Raw genomic sequence first — 24,164 nt, 5'->3', positions numbered from 1 at the left:
AGGACTGGCTCTAGAAGAGGGGGGCGGTGGTGGAAAAGACTCCACACAAACAGCTCGCGCCCAGGGACCGCAGCGGTAGGCCCGGAGCGCGCGGGCGCAGCGGCCCGGGAGAGGCGCGCGCCGGCCCGGCCGCCGGCCGCATGGAGCACTGCGCAGCCCGCGGCTCCGGAGCGGCGGTGGCGGCGGCGGCGGCGGTGGAGGCGGCGGAGGCGGCAGCGCGCCGCTCGCACACACCCACCCCCGCCCGCGGCCGCCGCGCCGCCCCGCCGTAGCCGCCGGCCGCCGGCGTCCCCGCGGGCCGGTCCAGCGAAGGCGGCGCCCGCGCCTCTGCAGCCAGTGGCAAGCTGCAAGCCGGGGGAGGCGGCTCCTGCAGCCCCTCGCGGCCCCGTACCCCGGACGCCTGTGGCCAGAGCGGCCACCGGAGGAAGAGGAGGAGGCAGCGGAGGTGCCAAACTCTCCGGCTGGGCGCCGCGGCCCGCAGCCCCGCGCTCCGGCATGCAGGCGCGGCGTCTAGCCAAGCGCTCCAGCCTGGGCAGCCGCCGCGGGGGCGCCGCGCTGCAGCCGGCCGGGCCCGGGTCCACGCCCGCCAAGGAAGCCGCTGTGCACGGGCTCCCGCCGCCTGCCCTGGGCCCTGCCCCGGCCCCGGAGAGCTGGAGGCCGCCGCTGCCGCCGCCGCGCAGCGCAGGGACCGGCCCCCCTCGGGCTGCCGGAGCCGCCGGAGCCGCCGCCTCGTCGCCCGTGCTGTTGCTTCTGGGGGAGGAAGACGAGGACGAGGAAGGCGGGAGCAGGCGGCGCAGGGGGCTCGGGCGGGTGGAGGAGAAGCCCCGAGGGGGCGCCGAGGAGGAGGATGACGAAGAGGAAGACGAGGACGAGGAGGTGGTCGTCGAGGTGGTGGACGGCGACGACGACGACGACGATGGCGAGTTGCGTTTCGTGCCGCTCGGACCCGGTCGTGTGGTCCCCAAGGGCCCGGCCCGGGGCGCCTTGAAGGTGCGTGCAGGGCGCGGTGAAGCGCGCGTGGGCCCCGGCGGCCCGGGGAGCGGCTCGGGGGCCGGGCTGGGCTCGGGGCCCGGCTGAGGCCGGGCAGCGGCGGCCCGCGGGAACCCGGCCGGCCGGGAGGGAGGGGTGTGTCTGGCGGCGCCGGCCGGCGGGCGGCCGCGCGGGGCAGAGCCGGGGAACTGTTGATTGCTGGCACTCTTGGAGGCGGCCTTTCTTTGGTCAAAGGCCGGGTCGGGTTTGCTGTCTCGTATGGTACCCGGAAAGGACGCTTCTCACCAGTGGGATGGGGAACTTGGAGCTGGGACGTGGGTAGGCGACCGATTGCTCCGCGGTGGGGACCGGCGAGGTCGGGGGAGTGAGGTTTTATTCTTCTCTGGGGTGGGAGGAGAGTCCCCTTCCGATTTGATTGCTGTTCAAGCTTTTTGAAACTAGCAAGCAGCTTTTCTGGTCCATCCGGCCACCCCTTCCTTCAAGCCCAGAACAATTGTTGATGACTTTCCACTGCGGGCGCTTGGGAGGGAACCAGTGCCGCAGAAAACCAAGCCCTGGGTCTTCGCGTGCCTTTTGCGCACGGCTTTGGTACTGCCCCCTCGACCTCCCGTGGTTAAACGGTACCACGCTTAGCATTCTCAACATTGCAAATAAGGGGAAAAAAAAAAAAAAGGAATTCGGGCAAAGTGATGGGGCGAGGTTTGGCATTTAAAATGGATGTGAGTTTCAGCTGAGAATTCTAGCGAAGTCCCCCGCGCGCGAAAGCTCGGAGCGATCTTTCCGTTGGTGTATCTTCAGGAGATAAGGGGTTTATTATTACACAACTGACTGGCTGGGCTTTCAGGCATGCGATTGGACAAGGCAAGCCACGTTGAGGTTCATGCACCGCGGATGTTGCTAAGAAGTTTTGAGGGCAGCAAGTGGTAAGCGTTGAAGTGAGTGATTCCTTCCCCCCTCTCCCCCCCAGTGGTTCTTAAAATCAGCCGAACAACCATTTCTTGGAGTTTTCAGGTGGTCTTGGGAAGTGAGGAAGAAAATACATGAACAAGTAAACTGAACAGATTTTTGGAGCCCGCTCCCACAGTCCCTGGAAGGTTTAGATTGCATTTTCAAAGAATTTGGTTAGTACTCCAGATGTAGGCACAAATATCTTTCCCAGACCACCCAGGAAGTACTACTAGCTCTGGGAGTGAGAAATTTTCAGAAAGTTGTCATTTAGGATATTGTTTTTGACAGATGCTTGTTGGAATAAGGACTGTGACCACACTCATTAGGGTGATCTGACTGAATAGCCTACATTGTATGGCTACAGGATATCGCTGGATTTGAATGAAGTCACATTTTGTCAGTGACACAGAATTACAAAGAGTACTGTGACTCCTTAGCATTTTTGTCCAGACATACCGAATGTATGTCTTGTGGTTTGAATAGTTTTACAAACTATAATTAAAAATTAATAATTTATGTTCTGGTCAAAGTAAACCCAACTGTAGGAAAAGTAATCATCCCTATAAAACAGAATAATTAGGGTGTGCTACTTTACAACATCAAAAAGGATTTTTCACATCTTCAAACCAATTTTAAGTTCTTTCAAATTTATAACATATTGCATAGCTCACAACTTTTATAACATATTGCTATGCTTACAAGTTTTCAAGATCTTATATATGTAACATATTCAAGTATAATTTCTTTTTTTTTCTCCTCCTCCTTGCCTAACCTTGCCTTTTGTTCCAGGTTAGCACTCTTACCACTTTCAGCTTTTTCTGTTTATGTGGTACTGAGGAATCGAACCCAGGGCTTCATGCATGCTAGGCAAGCACTCTACCACCAAGCCACAATCCCAGCCCCAATTTTTTTTAACTACTTTAAAGACATCTTGACACAGTGTCTGAATAAAGTTTTAGGGCTGTCACAAATAATTTATTATTATGTAGATAAGAATGTCAACATCTTACACATTTTCATTCATTCAACAAGAATTTATTGAGCACTTTGCCAGATGTTGTTCTAGAACACATAGAAAACTTTCCTATGCTCACATGTAATAAAAGATGTCATAACAAGACTCAGATATTTGAGTGAGTGAATAGTTAAGCAAGTATGGCCCTTGTGGTTGTGTATATGCTATTGCTGTTGCCCAGTTTTCACTGAGCCAGATCTTGGGTCTTGAACCCACTACAGCAGAACCAATGTGTACATCAGAGGTTGACACAAAGAGATAGTTAATGTCCAAAGAGGAACAGGTAGTTGGAATCAGGCTTCCATTCCAGAGGTTATGTGCTTTCCTAGTATGGGAAGGCTCAGGTGGATTAATCAATGAGTGGAATATTTATGACTTTTCCAATAAAACACCACTGTAACTCCAAGAATTCTGTTTCTACCTCTTTTGACCATGTTTGGCCAGTTGTCAGGGTTATCGTGGAAATTGTAAACTGTCATGGTGCTGGTGGGTAAGCAATTTACTATGGAGATACAAGGAAATGATTCTGAGCACTGCTGACATACACCTATAATCCTAAGGAGGCTGAAGTCTGAGGATAGAAGTTTCAAGCCAGCTAGGGAAGAAAAGTCCATTCTTATCTCCAGTTAGCCACCAAAAAGCCAGAAATGGAGGTATGGCTCAAGTAGTAGAGTGCTAGTTTCCAGTGAAAAAGCTAAAGAACAGTGCCTGGGCCCTGAGTTCAAACCTGAGTAGTAGTCGTGCGCGTGCACGCGCACACACGGACACACATGTATACATACACACACACACACACACACACACACACACACACACACACACACACACACACAAGGAAATGGTGATGAGACTAGAGGGCAAGTGGTGGTCAAGATGATAGCTGAGTCAGTTTGAACTGGCCTGACTATTGGATCTGACATCTTGTTTTTCACAGAAGTTCACTGTGCTCAGGCAAATCAGACATTTTTAGTCTCAGCGGACAGGGATGTGTTGGTCAGGGGTCAGGAAAGGGAAACAAAGGATAATGAGGAAATGGAAAAAAGAAGGACTGGGATTACCTGGCAGAACAGGGTACCTATCAAGGAGGAAAAGAGATCAGTCTAAGAGGAACACTCCTTCTAGGAGGGGACATTTGATCTGAAGCACTGTGTAGGCTTGAAGTGGGAAGGAGAGGATCACTGTGGCTGGAACTTTGGGAGGGAAGTTAGAAGGTATGTCACAGAGGTCACTCAGGGCCAACCACATAGATAAGGTGAGCCCTGAAGTCTTTCTTCAGGAAGTTTTAATCAGTAAAAACGTATCAGATAGTTTTTAGTTTTCAAGAGGTCCTGTTGTATGGAATCTAGAAATCAGCATTGGGAATTGGAAAACCAGTGAGGTGGCTCTGGCTGCTGCAGGACAAGGGAGGACTATGTGGAGTGTAGAGGCTGGCAAAAGCAGAATTAGGGGAAATGACGACTCAGGATCCGCAATTAGAACTTGTTGATGGGGGTGAAGGACAGGGAGGAATCCAGGATGAGCTCCACAGTGTGGAGATCAGTGCCATTTGTTGAAATTGAGGAAGCTGGGGGAGCAAAATCAAGTGCTCACTTTTATATAGATTAAGTATGCAGATACTAATTAGACTTACAAGTACCGGTTACAAATAGGCCAGTGGCAGTATATGAGGAACTGATAGGATATTCAGTACTAGAGAGAGGAATTTGGAAGTCACCAGCCTGACTTTTGTCATTTAAAGCTGACAGTATAAAGTATAAAGTATCAGTCTAAAGAAAGCCCCGTGAGCTTGGGCTGGTCTCTTAGGCCCAATATAGATTCAGTTTGGGTATAGGAGAAGCTACTGAAACCAGTTAAGTAGTATTTAGATGGGTAGAATATGTAAAGTTCACTAAGTCAAGAGAAGAAATGGTTCCAGCATGTAGAAAGCAATGAACTGTGAGAATGTTATTGGAAATAAGAAGGAAGTTAAGTGACTTACTCATATGGATGAAATAATATGGAACTTAGTGTTATCTTTGACAAAAGAAGTCAGTGATGTGGCTGGAGAGAGGCTGAGCAGCCAGTGTGAGGTAAGGATGTAGAGGCACATATGAAAACTCTTTTGTTGGACTACAGAGAATGGAGGAGTGGCTAGATGATCTGTGGTCTATTTTTTTTTTAAGACAGGATTCAGTAGACTCTAGTATAGTTTTCTGTTAACAAATTACCATAAACTCTTTGCCTTTTACAGTTCTCACAGTTTCTAGAAGTCTGGTCTTAGCTTTACCAGGTCTACTGCCAAGTCTCACAGGCTTAACAATCAAGAGGTTGTTACTTAGATCTGCAGACTTGACCAAGGAAGAACTCACCTCCATGCTTATTCAGATGGTGGGCAGAATTTGTTCCCTTATATCTGTAGGATTGAGACTCTCAGCTTTTGTTGTTCTTGTTGTTGTTGTTGTTGTTGGTTGTGGGGCTTGAACTTTGGGTGCTGTCCCTCAGTTCTTCAGGTCAAGGCTAGCCCTCTACCACTTGAGCCACCACCTCACTTCCGGTTTGCTGGTGGTTTATTGCAGATAAAAGTCTGAAGAACTTTCCTGCCCAGGCTGGCTTTGAAGCGCTGTCCTCAGATCTCAGCCTCCTGAGTAGCTAGGATTATAGCCATGAGCCACCCGTGCCCGGCAACCCTCAGCTTTTTGCTGGTTGTTACCTGAAGGCTACTGCTAGCTCCTGGAACGCCTCTCCCTCACCTGCCCCTCAGTTCATGTAATTCTTTGTCATATGGATTTCCTTAGCATGAACTCTTACTTCATCAAGCCAGCAAGGAGAATCATAGTGTCTCTTTGTTAGTAAGATACAGTTTTCTGCTGGTGCTGGTGGCTCACATCTGTAATCCCCAGCTACTCAGGAGACTGAGATCTGAGGATTGCCATTCCAAGCCAGCCTCAGTAGAAAAGTCCCTTTGAGCTGTGGCTCAAAGTGATGGGGTGCTATCCTTGAACAAAATAGCTCAGGGACAGTGCCTAGACCCTGAGTTCAAGCCCCACAACAGATTAAAAAAATGAGTTTCCCATAATTTGGTGTAATTATAAGAGTAGACTTTGTAGTTTTTGATTTTGTTGATTAGAATGGTCACAGTTTCCACTTACACTCCAGGGGAGGGGATTGTATAGGGTCTGTATTCCTAAAGGTGAGGATCATTAGGGACAGAGATGTAGAGTGAAGGGTGACAACAGGATGAAAGTCCTTGGAAAGCTATAAAGGAGGGTTCTAGAACCCAAGTAGAGTGTCGACCTTTGGACCTTTCTCTCTTTGAACTGGAAAGTAGGTATTTTCTGTCCTAGAAAATGATGGTCAGATGACTTGGCTGATGGCTTCTGTTTCCCCTATCAGAAGGAATGAGTGCTGGGATAAGAGAGATTTGAATAAGAATTAGTGTTGTGAACGGCTGTGTAGGGAGAGGAAAGCAAATGTACTAGGGAGATGAAATAGATTTGCTGGACAGTATTTGAAATCCCTCTAGTATTGCTTGATTACTATAGAGTGGACATTCATTTTGGAGTTGAGTGAAATAAGCAAAACATGATATTACATGGTTTTCGATTTCTAACCAAAAGAAGCTTATGTGACTATCTGCAGTGGTAAGATTCCTGTGTCATATACTCACCCTGCACACACAGTCGCAAATCTTCCTCCACGAGTACTTCTGGGTGCTTGCATAAGGAATACTAAGTAGCACAGTAAACAGTATCTTCAACTGGAGTTTAACTTAAAAAAAGAAGAAATTATGAAGACAGTGTCAAGCAGAGAAAGAGTATGTTGCTATTCAGTGATGGCAGACTATTAGGGGGCTAAGATAACAAGGCCCAGGACTCCTCTTCCATTTCATGGAAGAGAACATTCATGGAAATAGAACTCAAGAATCTGGAAAGATTGATAATTTGCTGATATAATAATTTAGGAAAAACCAGAACACAAAAGACTGCCAAAGAGGTGTTTTTTTGCTTTTTTAATCAAGACTACTCCATGTATTGAAAAACTGGGAAAGGCTTTTAAATGAGCTTATGTATGTCAGAGTTCCAACTTTGAGCACTCAATAAATATTAATCACATGAAATGTTTCTTATATGCCAGGTCTTGGGGAATGGTTAACACATCTATTAGATTATCTCTTGAATATCAGATGACTTAAAAGAACTGTTGGCAGGCATTGCATGGCAAACACTGCATTCCAATTTGCTAACAAGTATGTGTCTTGCAAATGGTCTGTGTTGGCTCGTGCAAAAGGCGTATGCTTAAGATACCAGACAAAGTTGTCATTCACTGACTTGGGGACTGGCAGAGTTGGAAGGCAGAGATTGTCTAGTAATCTAATACCCTCACTTGACTGCCCAGGGCACTGCCACTATGCAAGGAGAGCTGCCTTGTCCAGCAAGGACTGCTAGCTTGTTATCTGGGGCCAGGAGTGTTATCTGGACCCAGTTCTGTCAACTGCAGGGTGTCACCCTTTCTGACTTAGTTCTTTGTGCCAGCAATGATCTGCAGTTCACGTGTTTAGAGTTTGGGATAGAAAAAACAGTAATTTTCTAAAGTACTGTACCTCTCACTGCTTATTTACTTGTATTTTTGGAATGCTTGTTCTCCATAAAGTATATCAGGTAGAGGCTACCATACCTATGGCTGGAGTATGACAGGTGGGACCTTCTCTGATTCCTGCATGACACTGTTATCCTCCCCATGAGGTTTTGAAGACTCATGTAGTACATGAGTCTCTACATTACTTATGTAATGTAGAGAATGGCAACAATTTGGAAAAGAGCTTCATACCATTCATCACTCCATTGCCAAGGAAGCAGTTTGCCTAGAAGACATAAGTAATAATAAGCCATGATAGTCTCTTCTCTTTCAGAACACTTTCACTGTGTTTGCATGATGTGTCCCGTAGCCCAAACATGGACAACAAAATAAACAAAACACCTCCCGAAGTCAAGCTCCATTCTGAATCTGCTTTACCCCTTACTTAGTGAGAAGGAACCAGAGAGAGCCTCATCCATGTGCATGCCTGATTGAGGATAAGGACTTGATTTGTTAGAAAGTCCTTCTCAATTAGGTTAATGTATTCTCTTATGTGGGGAGAGACTTGGAGAAAGAAGGACTTAAGTTGCAACATTAGAGCTTCTTGTCTGTATGAACAGTGTCATTGCTATGAGTGTATGAAATGTTTGCCAGAGTCAAAGGGGTCTTTTAGTAGCCAAGTGCAGTCTCATGTTTAGGTCAATGCCTGACTTCCATTAGACTTTCTTTTTTTTCTCTTTGAGCCACATTTCCAGCTCTGGTTAAAAAGTTAGTGAGGCATGATGGCAAACATCTGTAATCTAAGTATTTGAAAGCAGAGATAAGATGATTGGGGTACAAGGTCTGCCTTGGCAAAATCACAGGAAACAAACTAAAAACAGATAAAGGATTAGGAACATGGCTCAAGTGGTGCCAGAGTGCTTGCCTAAGGCTCTGAGTTCGATTCCCTGCACCTGTTCCCCTCCTCAAAAACAAACAACATCAAAAATCCCCTCTTTGGTGAGGAATTCTAGTTCATTACTATGACCTCTTTCATGGCCTTTGTATTTAGTAAGATGCTAGAGAGCAGGCTTGAGTAGAAGCTAGGGGATCCTTCCACTTAACCACACTCACTGCTGCTCCCTTTCTGTAGATTAAGAAATAATATGGTATGGACTCTGGATTCAAATTCTGACATATCCGCCTGCTAGTTTTGTGGCCTTATGAAGTAAGTTAATGTCTCCATGTTGTCATTTGAAATGTTGGATAAATTATTCCATTATTGGTGATTACTACTAAATATGGCTCATTGACCTTCCCAAATTAGATGTGGATGGAAGTTTATTTCTTTTATGGTTTTGTAAAGGATTATTAATTTTTAAAATTTTGCTTAAGGATCCCAAATCCTATTCTCAGTTTCATGCTCCTGAGGCATTTCACAGAGCTGCTTCTGAAGTGACACTGTTCATCTGAACTCTGGTGTTCATTGTAATATCAACTTTAATCTTCCCTTTCAGTCTGAGCTGAAAGCTGTGAGTCATTTACCTTCTTGTGCATTGAGGACAGAGCCATTCTTTTTTCAATGCTCCTCAGTCTGTTCAGATGTATAGATCTTACATCCGGGAAAACCTGGATATTGTCCAAAACAGTAGGAAAAGAGAGTTAGTTGTTGCTGAAAGATGCTGTGGAAACAAAATGACGTCATCTTTTACTTCGTATGGGGCTGAGAATCTCAGGGGTATGGATTTGCCCTTTGCTTGGACTTTTGTTTGACAAAGGAATCATTTTCAATCTTTGAGTAGAGGAGGAATGGTAGCCCAAAGTATAACTATATTTTTGTATCTTCTAGTTATTAGGGAAGAGAAGGGGATTCTATGGTTAATCAACTTTGGGGAAATCCAGTTAAAAATAGAGATACAGACAGGATGTGGTAACAAATGGCTATAATCCCAGCACTTGGAGGTCGAGGCAGGAGGATTGTAAATTTAAGACCAGTTTGTGCTACTTAGCAAGACCCTGTCTCAAAAAATAACCCCACAAAAATCAAAAGTAGATTAAAAAAAAAGTCAAACATAGAGATATTAGAAGAATAATGGCTGATGCATCTATCTGTTAGAGGTAGAATATAATGTGGCATTTATATGGTTATTGGACTGTAGAAGGTTTTTTTTTTTTTCCAGAGCAGCTTCCATTTAGGAATGACTAGATTTTAATTCCTATTCTTAGTAATTAAGGAAAGGATTGTCTCATAGCTTGAAATCAATAACAAGAATTGTACTATTAAAGAAATAAATTGTCACTGTGTGTAGTGAAACATACCTGGAGTCTCAGCTTCGGTAGTTCACTCAAATACAAGAGACAGAAAGGCAACATGGTCAGACCTTGTGAAGTCAAGTTTACGCCATAGAGAAGGGCTAAAAGTGTTGTTAGTGGGTCATACAAGCTTTGAAATACTTTTTCTCATAAAGCTGGTAGCTGATTCAATATCAAGTTTCTCAAAAGAATATTTTATGTAGTAAATTTTCACTTTCTATAGCTGTGAACACCATTCTCATGTGTGAAGTTGAGAATAGTAGAGAACACTATCTTTTTTGACAAATTGGGCTCCAGGATGGGTCTTGTGGGCGAGATATGAAGGTGTGAGAAGTGTGATCATAACAGAATTAAAAAGTGCCAAGGGAGCTAGAAATCGCAAGGTGTTTAAATCCCATGCATAAGAATTTATTAATCTGTTTTTCATATCTTCAAAAATTATTGAAGATTCTAGGAGAGTTTAAATGAGAAGAATGACATTTACTAGGATACTAGGTTTGATGTCATTTCTGTCAACAACATTGTTACAGAAAGGGGTTAAATACTTATGGATTGAGTGTAGTGTGCAAAGATTTTTTAAATTGTATGTTATTCAACATTTTTTTCATATCCCCAACATTTGCTGTATTATAATTTAAAGGAAGGTCCTCATAGCTAACCTTATTTGACCCTTGTGATAATCTTGGGAGGTAGATACTGTTATCCTTATTTTATAGATGTAGAAAATAAGACTCAGAGAAAAATAGTAATTTCTGTGGAAATAAATATGTGTGGTAATTTTATATTAAATGACATAGATATTTGTTAGACATTTCAGGAAACAGTTGGGAACCAACAGATTTTTTTTTTAATTGTTCCACAATTTTTTTGTTTGTTTGGGTTTTTTTTTTAACTGTATTTTTTTTTTTTGGTCTTTTTTTCTTTTTTGGTACTGGGGATTGAACCCAGGATATTGCACTTGCTAGGCAAGCACTTTGCCACTGAGCTACATCCTAGCCCTCTTTTCTTTATATGTATATATATATATATATATATATATATATATATATATATATATATATATAATTGTAAAGATACTGTAGAGAGGGGGTTATAGTTACATGAGTAAGGTATTGAGCATTGTTACCCCCTCCTCTGTTTTTCTCCTACCATCCTATAGAATTCCATTGAATACACAAACACACACACACACACACACGTACACACACACGTACACACACACACACACACACATCTCACATTTTCTTGATCCATTCATCTACTGAAGGGCATCTGGGTTGGTTCCATATCTTAGCTACCTTTTTTTTTTTTGGGGTCCGGTTGTGGGGCCTGAACTCTGGGCCTGGGTGCTGTCCCTCAGCTCTTCAGCTAGCTCAAGGCTAGCGCTCTACCACTTGAGCCACAGCGCCACTTCTGACTTTTTTCTTTTTTTTGCTTATGTGGTGCTGAGGAATCAAACCCAGGGCCTCAGGCATACAAGGCAAGCCTTCTATCACTGAGCCACCTTCCCAGCCCAATATATCTTAGCTATCTGATGCTACAATAAACATAGTTGTGCTGGTAGCTTTAGTATGGCCTTCTTTGTGATCATTTGGGTAAATACCCAAAAGTGGAATTGCTGGGTCATGGGGGCTCTCTATGTATAGTCTTTTGAGGAACCGCCATACTGCCTTCCAGAGTGGTTGAACAAGTTTACACTCCCACCAACAATGCATTAGAGGGGAACCAATAGATTTTTAAAAAATAATTGGAATTGGTACCTAAACAACAATGGAAATTTAAGGAGAGAAAAGACTTTACTTTGGAGTGAATTATACATTGAAACGACGTGAGCTACAGTTTTCATAGGTCATCACGGATGTTTTCATGTAGCTTCTACATGCTTTGCAAATTAGCTACAAGCACTCACTGAAAACTAGACTCTACTAATTTCAGTAAACTTGGATTAAGATCCCAATTTAACTTTCATGGGATTTTTTTAAAAGCTCAAGTTAATTTTTTAAACAATATTTTTAAGTAGTAGCTTTGTATATTCCCAACTCAAAACAGATTAGAAAAATAATGGAAATGTTACAGTAAGGATTTTAGAACTTATTACAATAAGATTTTAGAACTTACAGTCCACTTATGTGGATTGTGTCAATTTGAGAAAAAAAGTCTTGTTTCATCATATATTATTTGTAGTAAAAAATTCCCATAAAAGAGAACATGAGTACTTGAGCCTGCACACCAAAGTATTTTAGGTGGAAAACAGTGACTACCAGGAGGGGAGGAGTGAGTTGAAATTTTCTGAGATGACTGGGCTTATGGAGAGAGCAGGGTTTTCCCTTTGAATTTCTCAGTGGCTTGAGGGCTGTTGGGTGTTAAAGAGGTTCTGAAAAAAATGTTTTAGTTATCCTTTGGGTGACAGTAATCCTTTTAGTTCTTTATTCTTATTTTAAAAGAGATCTCCATTTAAATAGGTTTTTCTCTCCACTCAGGGATTTATTTTTTTCCACTTGAAATTTTCCTCTCCCTCCCTCCCTTCTTCCTTTCTTCCTTCCTTCCTTCCTTCTTTCCTTATTTCCTTCCTTCCTTCCCTCCCCCTTCCCTTCCCTTCCCCCTTCCTCCTTGCATCTTCCCTTCCTTTACTTCCTCCCCTCTCTCCTTCCTTCCTTCCTTCCTTCCTTCCTTCCCCCCCCCAGTCTCTCCCTCCATCCCTCCCTCCCTTCCTTCCTGAGCTTTTTTGTTCAAGGCTAGTGCTCCACCACTTTGAGCCATAGTGCCACTTCCAGTTTTCTGGTGGTTAATTGGAGATGTCTCATGGACTTTCCTGCCCAGGCTGGCCTTGAACTGTGATCCTCAGATCTCAGCCTTTTGAGTAGTTAGTATTACAGATGTGAGCCACTGGTGCCAGACTAATAGAATTTTTCTTTTAATCTAACACAGATATTATTTTGAGAAAACCCTAATTGAAATGATAGTGTTTTATTGTTTTGCAAACAATGGCTATCTTTATGTATTAAAACTGGGATGCCTCAAACATCTTTTAAGACGAGTAGCAAATTGATAATATGTTTAAAAAATTTTTCTAACACAGGTTAGCTGTTCAGTGGATGGCTATTTCATTGCACAAATGTTTACTGGGCTCTTTGTGAGCTCATAGAACACAGAACAGAGCAGTCTTTCTCATATTCTAGAGGAAAGATGGTAAACTTTGCAGATGATGGTGGGGTGTGCTATTTTACTGAGCTGGAAGTATGGGCAGGGAGAAAAGAATCAGGTTGGAAAGGAGAATTCTGTTTTAACATTAAGTTTGAGGTGTGATTCTACCTGCAGAAGGACATGTGAGCAGGCTAGAGCTAAGTGGAGAGGGCAGAGCTGGGGAGGACAGAAGCCTGGGTTCATAGAGTTTAAAAATGATGGGATTGTTTTACAAGGCCTGGTAAGATGTCAGTAGAGAAGGAATGATGACCAGCTTTGGTTCTGGGACACTTCAGATGTCATCTGTATCTGTCTCTCAACAGCATTATTGTCATATAATTTACATATCATATAACTTTGTCTTTACTGTCTAAAGTTCGGTGCTATCTTTTACATTCCCAGAGTTGTGCAGCCATTTCTACAACTTTAACATTGTAACTCTTTTTTAATGCCCCCAATAGAAATCTGGGACCCATCACCATCACCATTCCATATGCGCCTTGCAGGGCCACTTCACTAGAGATTTACTTCATTTTTTTTAGTACCAGCAAGTCTTTATTCATTCATGTTTTTTTCAGAAAGAAAAGATGGGAGATGCTAAAGGAGGACTTTGTTAGCATTAAGGGCTATGAAGGAAAAGAAGAACCCAGTACAGAAAAACAAACATTAGATAAGTATACTTCAATGATGAGTCATGATCATCTCAGGGGTTCAGTCTTATGTTAAGCAATTAAATAGATAGATCTTTGTTTTCCTCCTTTATTCTGCCTTGATTCTAGAGAAAGCTTTGACTTTTAGAAGTAACTGAAGTCTTAAATTTATCCAAATGACATCCTATTAACTATCTTTATCTATATCTACAGTATCTGTCATCTGTTTGTCTCTATCTGTCTTTCTGTCTATCTGTTACAGAAAGAAACAGGGTCTTGGGATATAGGCCAGACTTGTCTTGAACTCACAAGCTACTGTCTAAGCCACTTGAGTTCCAGGATAACAAGTGTGGACCACCGTGCCCAGCCTATTAGATGATCTTGTAGCCATGTTAGCATCGGATTCTTGTTATTACTGTAAGAGTTCTTGAGTGAATAGATGGGCTTCTTCCCAATTCATATGTTTGTGTGAAAAACCATCCACATGAATGGGCAAAAATAAAGAATCTCACCTACCCCTTTTTTGTACCATATACAATTTTTCAAAATAGATTATAGATGTATATGAAAACATAACTTACAAAGCTATAAGAAGCAGAGGAGGTTTTGAGGCATGTAAAGTTTTTTTTAAACAAGACCCAGGTAGAAGTAATTACTAAAAAATGATAAATTAGATATTATGCAGGCCAAAAACTGCTAAATGATACAATTAAGAAAACATTAAATAGTATTTGATTAAATTGATTAATACATGAATACGTATTAGATTAAACTGACTATATCTGCTATCATTTTTATATGGGGATATCAAAACTGTCATTTAGTTTTTTCTTTGTACTAAACACTTTGCTAGGTGGGAAAAATATACTCTTACGGTCTTTCTGGCATGTTCAGTTTTGTGGAAGAAACAGTGAAATAAGCAGTTATACCGTGAAGTGACAACTACAAGGATAGTGAGAGTATAGGACACACACTGTAGTTTTGTTATTGCTAAAGTGGAACCTGGCATTGGTTAATAATTACTAACTTGCTTAGCCAGTCTCAGTTCACATTTGCTGACTTCCTGTCTTCCTTTTTTTTTGTTCTGAGCAAAGGAACTGGAATTTTAAAGTTAAGCATAGATAGTGGCTTAGTTCAGGTAATAATATGTCCTGCTTTCAGTATACTATGAAGAGAAATAGAATTGTAGTTATTTAAAGAAACTCTATTTTAATGTTGATATCCTACTATCCTATTTGAAAGTTAGTTTTTCAAGCAGTGGTATCAGTGTCAAAGTTAGGCAGTTGTTTAGTTCTATTTCCTGGTAGAACAGTGCATTGAGTGTCTTGCTCAGACAGTCCTTCTAATACCTGCTAAGTACTTCTAGTATTTTTTTTTTTTTTTTGGTTGGTCGTGGGGCCTGAACTCTGGGCCTGGGCACTGTCCCTCAGCTCTTCAGCTTAAGACTAGCACTCTACCACTTGAGCCACAGCACCACTTCCAGCTTTTTCTGCTTATATGGTGCTGAGGAATCGAACCCAGGGCCTCATGCATGCAAGGCAAGCACTCTATCACTGAGCCACCTTCCCAGCCCCTTCTAGTGTATTTTTAAAGAACTTAGAATTGTTGACAGGAAAGCAGTAAGGTGAAAAAGTAGAGTAAAAATTTAGGATGGAGTATATTGCTAAACAGAGGAACTTTACTTTTTAAATATAAACATATAATGGGAAATTAAAGCTTTGTTCTTTTTAACCCTTGAATTTAGTATAGCAAAACATTGATTATGACTTGTAATTTTGCAGTGCTTTAAATGCTCCTTTATACTTTTTATAAGTTGTACAGGGATCAGTCACTTCAAGTTAATTATCAGGCAACCATTACCATTAAAGTTAAAATTACTAATTTAAGATGGCTTAATAGTTTTTTGTTTGTTTTGTTCTCTGTGTGTGTGTGTGTGTGTGTGTGTGTGTGTGTGTGTGTGTGTGTGTGTGTGTGTGTGTGTGTGTGTGTGTGTGTGTGTGTGTGTGTGTGTGTGTGTGTGACACGCACATGCCTGTGCTTGTGCATGCTGGTAATGGGGCTTGACCTCAGAGCCTAGATATTGTTCTTGAATTTTTTTGCTGAAGGCTAGCAAGCACTTTACTCTTGACCTTTTGCTGGTTAATTGGAGATAATCTCATGGACTTTCCTGCCAAGGATGGCTTTAAACCTGGATCCTCAGATCTCTTGTTTCTTTCTATTTTTTTTTGGGTCCGGTCGTGGGGCCTGAACTCTGGGCCTGGGCGCTGTCCCTCAGCTCTTTAGCTCAAGGCTAATGCTCTACCACTTGAGCCACAGTGCCACTTCCGGCTTTTTTCTTTTTGCTTAAGTGGTGCTGAGGAATTGAACCCAGGGCCTCAGGCATGCAAGGCAAGCATTCTACCACTGAGCCAACTTCCTAGCCCGATCTCTTGTTTCTTGAGTAGCTATAATTTCAGGTGTGAGCCATTGGTACAGAAGACTTAATTTTTTTTTTGTTTGTTTGTTTTCTGGGTCTGGTCGTGGGGCCTGAACTCTGGGCTTGGGCACTGTCCCTCAGCTCTTCAGCTCCAGGCTAGCGCTCTACCGCTTGAGCCACAGCACCACTTCCGGCCTTTTTCTTTTTGCTTATGTGGTGCTGAGGAATCAAAGCCAGGGCCTCATGCATTCAAGGCAAGCGCTCTGCCACTGAGCCACCTTCCCAGCCCTGAGACTTAATTTTTTTTTAATTCCCTCTAAGTTTTTCCCCATTCTGTATGTCATCTGCCATGTATTCCTAGATTTTCATATTTCATGCTGGTATCTTCCATGGTAACACCTTCTTCCTGAGTCTTTTCTTCATGCATGTCGAATTGATGATATGTCTTTCCTAGTGACTCCCAGGCTATTAACATCCTCTGCCCTTCATTCAGAAACTACCCATTGATTTTCATTTTCTCCATCATCATTTTGACACCAGTACCCAGCAGAAACTTGTACAGAAAAGGGTGCTGGATAAATGCTTAACTGAGCATATTATTATCAAAACACTGATGATTTGTGCCTCATTCTCACTTGTCTTTTGTTTATTTTATGCCCAGTTCTACTTATTTTTTCCACCATTTTTTGTCTTCCCCAGTTATCTCTAGCAGTTTTCTCATGGTTTCCTTTTTGCCACAATTCCCTCATTTAAGCCTGTTTTCCACAGAACTACTAAAATAATCTTGGGGTTTATGTAACTTTTTCTTATTATAGAAGCAATACTTGTAGAACATTTTAAAGTCCTGGTAAGGAAAAAGACGATACTAATAATCATCTGGATTTCCACTTATTCTTACTGTATATATCCTTCCAAACCACAAGAATAGTGCTATTTACAGGGAGATCACTTATTTGGCAAATGCTATTCTAAGTGAGCTACCTTTAAACAAAGAAAACAAGCAAACAGTTCTTGAACAGCCAAAACAGATGTCAAAATACAACTTATCTACTTGCTTAATTCAAATCAGAAAGCATCTCCTCTGTGCTACAGTAATCAAAACATCATGCTAAAAACTCTTTGAAGGCAGAGTATAGAAGGCAAAGTTTCTATCTTTGGCTCAAAGATAGAAATAATTATTTCTAAGTTTCCAGTTCTCAATCTGTATGAAACATAAATCTATGTTTCTGTTCACTCATACTGAGAACTTAGTCCCAGTATATGTGTTTATGTTTTCTTGGCCCACTACAAATTTAAAGTTGGGAACTCGTAGGCTGGCAAGGGAGTGGAGGAAACAGGGTAACAGCCCTCTATTAAGTAGTGTTCTAAGAGTAGCAAATATAAAACATGTTGATGGAGGAATTGAAATACATATATCTAAATTGTACAACTATGAATACAAAATAAGAAATTACCAAATTCTGGGCACATTTAATGTGGTGGCATGGGACTTCTGAGGGCATGTCACAAGGTTAGAATTTAGTAACACTTCTGGAATATTGCACCATGAAGAAGAGTTTATTATGCTCGAGAGAGGCAAAGAAACCTCTAGTACATTTTAGAGAACTTTGCAACAGAATTATTAAAGACTATCGGTCAAAAGGCATAGAAGCCTCCTCTTTTTTTTTGGTCTGGTCGTGGGGCCTGAACTCTGGATCTGGGTGCTGTCCCTCAGCTCTTCAGTTCAAGGCTAGCGCTCTACTACTTGAGCCATAATGCCACTTCCAGCTTTTTTCTTTTTGCTTATGTGGTGCTAAGGAATTGAACCCAGGGCCTCATGCATGCAAGGCAAATGCTCTACCACTGAGCCACCTTCCCAGCCCCGAGCCTCCTTTCTTTTAAATTTAAATTTTACTGTAAAGTTGACATACAGAGGGGTTACAACTACATAAGTTAGGTGATGAATACATTTGTTTTTGAACAGTATTAGCCCCTCCCTTTTTTTCTCCCACTTCTTCCTCTCTTGACTCCTCACTGCCCAAGTTGTAAGGTTCATTTCCAACATAGTCTAGTGAATATCACTGTTAAATTAGTTCTTCCTTTGTCCCACACTTTTATTTCCATTCCCTTCCCCAAATCAGATAACTTGTATATCAGACGTAGGGTACAGAAATCAAAAACAGTAGCAACAAGGAATAAACCAAAGGAAAAAAAAAGAAAGAAAAAAGAAATAACTGAAAACTGTAATAATAGACCCTCTTGTTCCATTTCTTTGAGTTCATTCCGATAAGCATCATTTTATATGGTCAAATGCACATAGCTATTGAACCATTGTGATACTTTCCTAAGAATATCCTGCTTTGTTCTCAGTGTGTGATGTTTAGTGCTATTTAATCATGTCCAAGTGTAATTGTCTTTTCCCATCAGTTGGACTGACTTGTAGATTTATAGACATATTCTAGTTATTACAAAAGAGGGATACTCTGCAGCCTATGTTTCTTTGGGTCTGGTTTACTTCACTTAATATATTTTTTTCCAAGTCTTTGCATTTCCTTTCAAATGGGACAATGTCATTCTTTCTTTAAAATTAAGTAATTACATAAATTTCACAGTATTGTAGCATAGTGATACTTAGCTAAAGTCATCAACACATTTTAACCTTCACAATGCTAATTGTCATTATCTTGATCTACAAAGCTTATGAACTCTACAGACTTTACCAATAAAATTGTTTCTTCTGAATCGGGTGATTTGCACATTTCTTTCCTTTTGCTTAGTATCAGCTGTTCCCTTTTTCCCTCTCATTCCCTCCCTCCCATCACCACCCTTGAATCAGTTCATTTTCATCAATGTCCATTACAGCTGATGGGTCTCTCTGTTGTATTTTTTTCACCTGTTTTTCTCTAGTTCTGTGCCCCCTCCTAGTTTCCCTCAGATGTGCATGTGTATACACTATATATGGGGTCAAGAACATAGAATCATCTAGAAACTATATGATAAATTAGGAAGAGGTCCTTTGTTTCTAAGGTCCTGTTTACTTTGTTATATCTCGTTGTGTTTTGAATCTAACATCTGCATATCAGGGAAAATGTGCAGTTTGTCTTGGCTTATCTCACTCAACATGATTTGTTCTAATTCCATCCATGTCCCTGCAAATGCCATTATTTTGTCCTTTCTAATGGTTGTGTAATATTCCATTGTATATAGGTAGCACAATTTTTGGATCCATTCATCTGTGGTGGGGCATCTGGGTTGTTTCCATATTTGGCTATTGTGAACTGTATGGCAGTGAACATAGAGGTGCATGTGTCCTTGTTGTATCCTAGTTCTTGCTGCTCGGGATAGATGTTGAGGAGTAGTATGGCTGGTCATAGGGAAGGTCTATGTTTAGTTTTCTGAGGAACCTCCAGACTGCTTTCCGGAGTCATTGCTTTAGTTTATATTCCCACCAGCAGTGCAGTAGGGTTCTTCTTTCTTCACATCCCTACCAGCATGTGTCGTCATCTGAATTTAGAGTATAGGCCATTCTGACTGGGGTAAGGTGGTATCTCAGGGTTGTTTTTATCTGCATTCTTTTACAGCCAGGGATGATTAACATTTCCACATGTGTTTCTTTGCCATTTTTATCTCTTCTTCTGAGAAATCTCTCTTTAGCTCCCTTGCCCCATTTAGAGATTGGTTTGTTAGATTTAGGAAGGGTTAGTTTCTTGAGCTCCCTGTATATAATGGATAGTAGGCCACAGTCTGATATATTGCTGGTAAATATCTTTTCCCAGTTGGTTGGCTGTCTTTCTAGTTTGGTAGCTATGTCTTTAGCTGTGCAGAAACTTTTAATTTTCAGGTATTACCATTTGTCAAATCTCTCTCCAATCTGTTGTGCCACTGGGACTCTGTTCAGGAAGTTCCTGCCTGCGCCTATAAGTTCTAGTGTGTCTCCTACTCTGTCCTGCAGTAGTTTCAGAGTTTCAGGTTTGATGTTGAGTTCTTTAATCCATTTTGAGTTGATGTTAGTGCATGGTTTGTGGTCATTTGGGTAAATGCCCAGGAGTGGTATTGGGTCATAGGGAAGCTGTATGTTTAGTCTTTTGAGGATCATCCATACTGCTTTCCAGAATGGTTGAACAAGTTTACATTCTCACCAACAGTGTAGTAGCATTCCCTTTTGGCCACATCCCCACCAGCATCTGTTATTACTAGTTTTCTTGATAATGACTAATCTAAACAGGGTGAGGTGGAATCTCAATGTAGTTTTGATTTGCATTTCTTTTAATGCCAGAGTTGTTGAACATTCTTCATGTGTCTATTGGCCATTGTTATTTCTTCTTTGAAAAGGTCTCTCTTTAAGCCTTTAGTCCATTTATTGATTGGGTGGTTGTTTTGTTGAGGGTTTGTTTTTGGAGGGTTTAATATTTTGAGCTCTAAGTATATTTTAGATATGAGGCCCTTGTCTGGTGCATAGTTAGTAAAGATCTTTTCCCAGTCTGTGGGCTTTCTATTTATCTTGCTATTCCTTTGCCATGCAGAAACTCTCCATTTGGATGCAATCCCATTTATCCAGCCATTCTTTGGTTTGCTGTGTTTCTGATCTTTACTTAGGAAGTTTTGGCCTGTGTTAGTGTTCCTATCCCTTCCTGTAATATTTTCAGGTCTTTTTTTTTTTTTGTCAGTCGTGGGGCCTAGGTGCTGTCCCTTAGCTATTCAGCTCAAGGTTAGTGCTCTACCACGTGAGCCACAGTGCCAATTCCGGCTTTTTCTGCTTATGTGGTGCTGAGGAATCAAACCTAGGGCTCATGTGTGCAAGGCAAGCACTCTACCACTGAGCCACCTTCCCAGCCCAGGGTATCTGGTCTTACATCAATGTCTTTTATCATTTTGGAATTAATTCTGATGCAGGGTGATATATAAGGATCTAACTTCAGTTTTCTGCATGTGTATAGCCAATTCTGCCAGCACCATTTGTTGAAGAGGGCTGTCTTTCTTCCATTCTGTGTTTTTTGTTCTCTAATCAAAGATAACTGGCTATAGGTCTGTGGATTCATTTCTGGGTGTTTGATTCTATTCCATCAGTCCTCAGGTGCCATTCGCCAGTACCAAGCTGTTTTTATTACTGTGGCTTTATAATAGAGTTTAAGTTTGGTATTGATATTCCTCCAGCACTGTTTTTCCTGCTAAGGATTGTTTTTGCTATTTGGGGTCTTCTATTAGTCCATTTAAATTTTTGGATTGATCCCTCTATATTATTAAAGACTGTTGTTGGGTTTTGATGGGTATTACATTGAATTTGTAGATAGCTTTGGGCTCTTGCCATTTTCATGGTATTAATCTTCCCAATCCGGGAGCATGGGAGGTTTTTCCACTTCCTTAAACTGATTTAATTTCCTTTTTCAAGTTTTTCAAGTTTTTAGCATAGAGATCCTTCACATCTTTGGTTAAGTCAATCCCTAGGTGGTTTTTTTTTAGGCTGTTGCAAAAGTAGTTGCTTTCCTGATTTCAGCTTCTCATTGTTGGCAAACCGAAAAGCTATTGATTTTTGTGGATTAATTTTATACCCTCCCTCTTTGCCAAAGTTTCAGATCAGCTGAAGTAACTTGGGAGAGGGGTTATTTAAATAGATGACCATGTCATCTGCAAAGAGGGAGAGTTTTACTTCTTTCCCTATTTTGATCCCCTTTATGTTTGTCTCTTGCCTTATCGCTCTAGCTAGGAATTCCAATACTATGTTGAAGAGGAGTGGAGAGACCAGACATTCTTGTCTTGTTCCTGATTTTAGAGGAAGTGTTTTTTTAACATTTTGCCATTAATGCTGGCTGTAGGTTTGCCATATGTAGTCTTTATTATATTTGAGAAATGTTTCATGGAATTCTAGCTTCTCCAGAGCTTTTATCATAAATGGGTGTTGATCTTGTCAAATGCTTTTTCTGCATCTGTTGAGTTGAATTTGGTTCTTTTTGTTGCTTCTGTTGATTTGTGAATTCCATTAATTGACTTGTATGTGTTGAACCAGCTTTGCATCCCTGGAATGAATCATAATTGATCATAGTGTATGGTGTATGGTTTTTTTTTTTTTTTTTGATTAGTTGTTGAAGTCAGTTGGCCAGAACGTTAAAGAGAAGTTTTGTATCAATGTTCATCAAAGAGATAGGCCTGTAGTTCTCTTTCTTTGATGAGTTTGGGGATCAGGGTTATGCTGGAGAAGCCTCCTTTATTTATAGTTGATGTGGCACATATGTGTTCATGTAGATAAGATTACTTCATTTTTATTTTTACTGTAAGTTTGCCATTATAGATACACACTCCCAAATAATTCTGTTCATTCCCAATAATGGGCTTAGACTTCTTCTCAGTAAGGCCCATTTGTGCCTTCCTGCCTTTCCTTAAGGTATAGATCTTAAAAGCCCAAGAGGTGATATCCTAGGCATAGTATCAAAAAAACACTGGGCATTTAACCTAGATTGCATTTTTAAGGGATTCCTCCTGGCTGTGAGTATTGTATTCTTTTTCTTACTCCCACTCCCTCAGTAGATATGCCCTCTTGATTCATCCACCAGAAAACTAAGCCCTATTGCTTATGTGGCTACTGATATATAAGATCATGAATGAGGCTTTGCTCTTATTTTTTTATACTGGGGGACTGAACTCAGAGCCTGGGTGCTGTCTCTTCACTTTTGGGTTCAAGGTTAGTGTTCTACCTCTTGAACCACAGGTCCACTTCCAGCTTTTTTAGATTTTAGACTACTGAGTAGCTAGGATTACCGACATGAGCCTAAAGTGCCCAACTTTAGGCTTTGCTCTTGAAATGAGAAAGATTCACACCTGTGTGAGTTGGGGTGAAAAAGATGTTTTAAACTTTGTTGTTGATTTATGCCTTTTGCTCAGACCACAGTAATAGACTTGCCTTTGTTTTCTCAAAACAATATGGCTCAGTTCTGCAGGCTAATGGCTGGAGTTGATCAGGAATCATGCCTGCTCACCTGTAACCTGTTCTTTGTCAGACATTGTCCCCACCTGAGGCATTCTAATCACTTATGAGAAGCAAACTTGGATGCAGACATTTCTGGTCCAGCTTTTTGAATTGTGTAGTAACTAATTAGCTCAAAAGTGTCCATGAACACAGAAAAGGAAAAGGAAAAAAAAGGAAAACTATATGAAACTGTGGAGTAAATAGTGTTAGACTTACATTAAATCTGAAAAGCAGTAATAGAAAATAAGCTGAATGGCAGACTAGGCAAAAAGCAAAACAACAAAAGCATGTAGAGACCAAGGGCCAGGAAAGGGCATGGTGGTGATGGCTGAAGTAGAATCCAGCATTGATGCTAGATCCACGTAGCCTTGCTGTCTTAATAGTAACATGCTATGCCAATATCATCTACCATGTAAGACACATTTTGGTGTCACAGGAAAGTTTTATTTAGGGACAGGGATTAAGTACTTTTATCTCATGGATGTATTATATATGATTTTAAAGTAGAGTACATATAAAGAAATAAGAAACTATGGAAAGATAAGGATAGTCTACTTATTGTAAAAAAAGTAACCAGTTATATTTCTATATTGGAGAAAAATAACACAGAAAGTTTCTGGTGAACATACATGAAAAGCAAATATAAAGATGCACATCAGTAATGTTACAATACATTTTTGTGAAATCCTCAAAAAAAATATCATTGCCTAGGAAGTCAGTAAAATGTTTCAGGAAAAACTGATAAAAGGCATAGCAAAACAAACAGTGGAATCCAATATTACACACAGATGCAACAAAAGCAGGTTTTTATAATGGGAACAACAGAAAATTCTGATAGAAACAGTGAATAGTCAAGCTACGTTAATGTAAATAGCTACTTTCAAATGTTAAAACAAAAGCCTAATTATAAAAGTTTTAATCTTCCTCCTCAGACCTCAGAAATCTACCACCTTCAGAGCCAGATGAGCAGAGCCTGAAAATTTACCATTCTTGCTCGATTCCAAATGGTGTTTTATCACTGGAGCACTGTGGTGAAGATTGTGTCAGCCCATGATCGAATGTGCCTTTCTAGTAGGTCTTTACAGTATTGGTTGCCAAGATTATATAATCAAGCTGAGACTCAATATTTTGTCAGTCTTTCTCTTTGGGCCACATATTATAATGATAGTTAAGTTT

The 24,164-nt window shown here is 41.2% G+C and overlaps 1 protein-coding gene across 1 annotated transcript in view; it reads left to right on the top strand.

The window, feature by feature from the left end:
- The first annotated feature begins 293 nt into the window (after nt 1-293).
- Znf704 (zinc finger protein 704) overlaps nt 294-24,164 on the top strand; it is a 187,216-nt gene continuing 163,345 nt past the window's right edge. The window contains exon 1 of the mRNA XM_069990974.1: nt 294-990. Coding sequence (XP_069847075.1) covers nt 496-990 — 495 coding nt within the window. The 5' untranslated portion in view covers nt 294-495. The remainder of the gene's footprint in view (nt 991-24,164) is intronic.

The sequence above is a fragment of the Dipodomys merriami genome, unplaced genomic scaffold (assembly GCF_024711535.1).
Source record: "Dipodomys merriami isolate MVZ:Mamm:240054 unplaced genomic scaffold, mDipMer1.0.p SCAF_4, whole genome shotgun sequence".
Lineage (NCBI taxonomy): Eukaryota > Metazoa > Chordata > Mammalia > Rodentia > Heteromyidae > Dipodomys > Dipodomys merriami.
This window is presented reverse-complemented; position numbering and strand designations above follow the sequence as displayed.